This window comes from Tinamus guttatus, unplaced genomic scaffold (genome assembly GCF_059628265.1).
Source record: "Tinamus guttatus ecotype Peru unplaced genomic scaffold, ASM5962826v1 Tinamus_guttatus_pri_ptg000213l, whole genome shotgun sequence".
In the NCBI taxonomy this organism is placed as follows: Eukaryota; Metazoa; Chordata; class Aves; order Tinamiformes; family Tinamidae; genus Tinamus; species Tinamus guttatus.
In genome coordinates this window covers 5,067,122-5,073,121 of record NW_028288747.1, presented here as the reverse complement: position 1 = coordinate 5,073,121, position 6,000 = coordinate 5,067,122, and the positions used below count along the sequence as shown (strand labels likewise).

Below are 6,000 nucleotides of genomic sequence, written 5' to 3'. Positions count from 1 at the left end.
GAAGAATGAAAGAAGAGTACAGTTGGGAATTACTATGACTGTGAACTAGTTCCATAGTAAAGACTGAGCAGGGAAGAAGATGCTAAAAGAGAAATAAGAAAAATATTTAGAATAAATAGGAAAGTTGAAAGAAAAGAATGTGTACTATTCAGTTAAAATTATGAATCCAAGTTAAGGCTAAATTGATTTTCACTTGCTGAAAATAAATTTTCCCCAGAGACTTTTTTGAAAACTTGGCCTCCTTGAGGAAATATTCTGAAACTTTGATTTGTCATCCTGTGAGACTTTGGGACTAACAACTGGTGCTATAAATCTGGATAAAGAGAGGGATCCAGAACAGTCTCATTCTTGAGGTTTCTGACTTTCTTCCTGTTGCAGTCAGTCCTGCCTGGACTCAGACACTGGGAACTATGTTCTGACTTCTCTTTCAGCAGGGAGAGCCAATGATGTCATGTCTTCATGTCTGTCTTACCGTGCCAGGCTGTTTCCCTGTCTGTCGTTTCTGGAGAGTGCTTAAAAGACACATAACAAGTCTTATTCTGATAGATTCCTGTTCCCATAGATTACAATGTTAATTTATTTCAGAGCTGTTCTGAGAGGAGAATAAAGGAATATGTCTCATCCTCTTTATTGATGGGTTTCACAAACTAGTGATGCTTGAGAAGAATATTTATTATGATGTGCATGGCCATCCATTCCTCTTATAGAGGTAGTTGTGGCCGGAGAGAATACAGTGTATTCAAAAGTACTAATATTCTTTTTGTTTTTAATTGTCATTTATTGCTTTCTAAATCCTTTAAATAACGCTGGAACTTTCTGGGGGAAAAAAAGGTTATATCGAAGATATTTTACTTTTAGATTTCTTGCAAACATGAACTCTAAAGCAGGCATCAAGGTTATTTGAATGATATTTGAAGGGTCAGTAATGCTAACACTTCTTTCTCTTGTTTCAGGTGTTTTTTGTAATTGCTGCCATGGGAAGACACTTGACTATGATTTTGCTGCTGATGCTGCTGGTGCAGCATTTTGGAAACTGTGAAGCAAATCAAAGGCCACATCATGCTCCACCAATGCAGTTTACACAAGTACAGTACAATGCCACTGTGTATGAGAATTCTGCAGCCAAGACTTATGTTGGACATCCAGTGAAAATGGGTATCTACATTACAAATCCACTGTGGGATCTAAGATACAAAATTGTTTCTGGTGATACTGAGAACTTGTTCAAAGCTGAAGAGTATGTTCTTGGTAACTTTTGCTTTTTGAGAATACGGACCAAGGGAGGAAACACAGCTATACTTAACAGAGAGGTAAAAGACCATTACATGCTGACTGTTAAAGCAGTTGAAAAAAACACAAATGCTGAAACGCGCACAAAGGTCAGGGTGCAGGTACTGGATACAAATGACTTACGGCCTTTGTTTTCTCCAACATCTTACAGTGTGTCTTTGCCTGAAAATACAGCAATAAGGACAAGCATTGCAAGAGTCAGTGCAACTGATGCAGATATAGGGACAAATGGAGAGTTCTACTATAGCTTTAAAGAAAGAACGGATATGTTTGCTATACATCCAACTAGTGGTGTTGTAGTTTTGACTGGTAGACTTGACTACTCGGACACTAAGCGTTATGAGATGGAAATTCTTGCAGTGGACCGTGGAATGAAGCTGTATGGTAGCAGTGGCATCAGCAGTATGGCAAAGCTTACTGTCCACGTAGAGCAAGCAAACGAATATGCCCCAGTAATTACAGCTGTTACGCTGGCTCCGTCAGAACTGGACAAGGATCCAACTTACGCAATTGTAAATGTGGAGGACAATGATCAGGGTTCAAATGGAGAAATAGCATCATTAAGTATTGTTGCTGGTGATCCACTTCAGCAGTTCAAAACAGTGAGGTCTGTTCCAGGAGGTAAAGAATACAGAATCAAAGCCGTTGGTCACATTGACTGGGAGAGCCACCCGTTCGGATACAACCTTACCCTTCAAGCTAAAGATAAAGGGAACCCCCCACAGTTTTCGTCTGTAAAAGTTATTCATGTAACCTCACCACAGTTTAAGTCAGGTCCGGTCAGATTCGAAAAAGAAGTGTATAGAGCTGAAATAAGTGAATTTGCCCCTCCAGGCACACCTGTGATAATGGTAAAAGCTCTACCTAGTTACCCACATTTGAAATATGTCTTTAAAAATACACCGGGCAAAGTAAGATTCAACTTAAACCCTCGTACTGGCCTTATTACCACGCTAGAGCCAATAAAAGCACAATATTCATCCCGTTTTGAACTTGAAGTTGTGACAAGTGACAGAAGAGCCTCTGCAAAAGTATTTATTAAGGTACTAGGCATGAACAGCAATCCTCCTGAATTTACCCAGACATCCTATAAAGCCTCCTTTGATGAAAACGTGCCAATAGGTACTAGTGTCATGAGAGTAAGTGCAAAAGATCCTGATGAAGGGGAGAATGGCTATGTGACCTATAGCATTGCAAATCTAAATCCTTTGCCGTTTGTGATTAACCATTTCAACGGGATTATTAGTACTTCAGAAGACTTGGATTATGAATTGATGCCGAGGGTTTACCATTTAAGGATCCGTGCTTCTGATTGGGGTATACCATATCGTCGAGAAGTTGAAGTTCCTGTAACTATTATCTTAAATAATTTGAATGACAATATACCATTGTTTGAGAAAATCAATTGTGAGGGAACAATTCCCAGGGATCTTGGTGTTGGAGAACAAATAACTACTGTATCTGCTATTGATGCTGATGAGCTCCAGTTGGTGAGATACCAAATTGAATCTGGAAATGAACTGGATTTATTTAGCTTAAATCCAAATTCTGGGGTACTTTCACTCAAGCAGTCACTAATAGAAGGCCTAGGTGCTAAAATGTCTTTCCACAGCTTGAAAATTACAGCCACAGATGGAGAGAACTTTGCAAAACCATTGTATATCAACATAACTGTAGCTGCCAGTCGCAAACCAGTCAGCTTGCAGTGTGAAGAAACTGGTGTTGCCAAAATGCTGGCAGAGAAACTCTTACAAGCAAATAAATTGCACAGTCGTGGAGAAGTTGAGGATGTTTTCTTTGATACTCACTCTGTGAATCTGCATGCACCTCAGTTTAGAAGTGCTCTCCCCAGTAGCATTGAGGTAAGAGAAGACCTGCCTGTGGGCTCCAGCGTAATACTCATGAATGCCACCGATCTTGACACTGGCTTCAATGGAAAGCTAGTGTACGTTATCTCTGGAGGTAACGACGATAGCAGTTTTACTGTTGATATGGAGAAGGGAATGCTGAAAATTTTATCTCCCCTCGACCGAGAAGTAAAAGATAAATATACTTTGAATGTTACGGTCTATGATCTTGGAATACCACAGAAGTCTGCCTGGCATCTTTTAGATATAAGAATTTTGGACGCTAATGACAACCCACCGGAGTTCCTACAAGACAGCTATTTTGTTGAAGTGCGTGAAAACAAAGAGCTAGACAGTGAAATTATTCAAGTCGAAGCCACTGATAAAGATATGGGATCTAATGGAGAAGTGAAATACTCTCTTCTTACAGATACAGACAAGTTTACTATTAATGCTCTTACAGGAGTTGTGAAAGTTGTAGGGGCTTTGGATCGTGAAGAACAGCATGTGTATTTCCTGAAAATAGAGGCTAGGGACCAGGCTACTGAAGAACCTCAATTATTTTCAACAGTTATTTTGAAAGTATCTGTAGAAGATGTTAACGACAATCCCCCTAAATTTATTCCCTCAAATTATCATGTGAAAATTCGAGAAGATCTTCCTGAGGGAACCATTATTACATGGCTAGAAGCCTACGATCCTGATTTAGGCCAGTCAAGTCAAGTACGATACAGCCTTCTGGACAGTGGAGATGGTACCTTTGATGTTGATAAAATAAGTGGAGCAATACGTATTGTGCAAAGACTGGATTATGAAAAGAAACAGCTTTATAATCTGACTGTGCGGGCCAAAGACAAAGGAAAACCCATTTCTTTGTCCTCTACGTGTTACGTTGAGGTTGAAGTAGTTGATGTAAATGAAAATTTGCACCCTCCACGGTTCTCTATCTTCGCAGATAAAGGCTTTATAAAAGAAGATGCTCCTGTTGGTTCATCAGTAATGACAGTAGCTGCTTATGATGAGGACATGGGACGAGATGGGGAGATTAGATATTCCATCAGAGATGGATCTGGTTTAGGAGTTTTCCGAATAGATGAAGAAAAAGGTAAGTTGACTTTTTGTTCTAAATTGAATAACACATTAAAAACAAAAGAGATAAGAAGGGCTATATTTTCCCAGCTGAGATACTTAAGTTAGGACCAAACAAGTCATGAGTGATATATATAAGTCTTTAACAAAACTGTGCACACGTGTATGAACACACACAGACTTGAGAGGCACTTTTCTTCCATTGTTCTCATTTGTATCCAAAGTAATTCTTGTATTTTACCATTCCATCGAAGAGGAGTTCTGTTAGGTGAAGGTTTGTCTCATATGGGCAGTGTTGTTTTGTGGATATTGGGAGGGTGGAGTTAAGGGAATAGACTGCTCTCCCACCAAGGATTCAGTTCTGGGATTTTCATGCTTTTTAATCTTAAACTACATTGTTGCTTCATTTACTAGAAATAAGCATGTGTCTGATATTGCCATACTTTCTGGTTTTGATAGCTGTGTTTTAAAACTCTAGTAAGTGCCCACTTTTATGATAAGCCTTGCCTTCTTCACGGAAAGGTTCCTGTCAAACAAAGCATCGTTGAAACTTTTAAATGCGCCTTTAAATAACTTGTGCAGAATTCTGCTGTGGGTTCTATGTATTTAGATAATAAACTCGTAACGGATTGCTGTTTTACAGGAAATAACTTGTAATTAGAAGTAAAAAAAATTGCTGTCTTGTCTGACTCATCCAGTAATCATTCCATGCGTTTTACATAAGTAGTAAGTGTGAACATGGGTAATACAGACTTAACAAAGTCACTTTTCAAAATTTACTTTTCAAAACTATGACTTGCAATTTTTTTTCTTCTAGAATAAACTTACTTAAAATACTTTTGTTTTATAGAAAGTCAATTATTAAATTACATAGGCTATGTTTAAAGAGCCTTCTAGAGCTTCTTTTAGCTTTGCTTTTAACAAAGCACCGTTAAGCTCCTGGTATGGAGCAGGCTTTCTGAAAATGGAGAATCAAGTTCCTTCAAAGATTTCGGGGTTTCTCCTCTAGTTTTTGGTATTGTACAGACATTGATTTGTGTATTGTTATGCCTGTCTTTTGATGTGGCTGTATTCAACCTTTTTGTGCATTTCAATACAGGATAAAACACTGTCAAAGTGTTTTGTCGTTCTACAGAATGAGCATGATTTTGCCGTTTTGCTGTTCGAGTAATAGATAATGAAAGAATGAAATGTCTTTTTTTTGACACCAATATGTATATGTATGTCTACATATGCATTAACTACCCGCATATGTTCATTTTTGTGATACTACTACTGTGGCAGAATCAGCTGTCTACATATGTTCCATCTTTACTCTTTTGGCATGAGGATAGTTTTCTTTCCTGAAGAATGTATGTGAATTTCATTAAATCCCTTTTAATCTGCCAAGTTTAAATAGCAAAGTGACACAATCTGGGGGGAAAAGAAAGGTTTTATTTACTTATTTTTGTCTGGGGCAATAATTCATTAATTTCAGTAAGTGAAAGCATTGTCCCTGTTTATATTCACATCTGGTATCTTGTGTGTGCTGTTCTTCAGTGATGAAAATAGAAGGACTTGGTGAGGGGAAAAGGGTTGCTTGCTTTTAATCTTAGTGGACAGATTTCATTTAAGGCACTGAGGTAGAGAAAAAATATGTGAATTTGTGCGTTTGGATATGTGTGTGTATTTCCTCCAAATTTTAGCCTAAAAAGGAGGCTGAAGAAATAACAGAGTGTTTCTACAAGCTTGAAATGTATCCAAAATGTAACAGAGGTTTAATAAACAAAACTCT

At 38.1% G+C, this 6,000-nt stretch overlaps 1 protein-coding gene across 2 annotated transcripts in view; it reads left to right on the top strand.

Annotated features, from left to right (window-relative positions):
- The first annotated feature begins 941 nt into the window (after positions 1–941).
- Positions 942–6,000, top strand: part of FAT1 (FAT atypical cadherin 1) — a 92,843-nt gene continuing 87,784 nt past the window's right edge. For both annotated transcript variants that reach the window (XM_088524657.1, XM_088524656.1), the window contains exon 1: positions 942–4,242. In XM_088524657.1, coding sequence (XP_088380783.1) covers positions 975–4,242 — 3,268 coding nt within the window. In that variant the 5' untranslated portion in view covers positions 942–974. The remainder of the gene's footprint in view (positions 4,243–6,000) is intronic.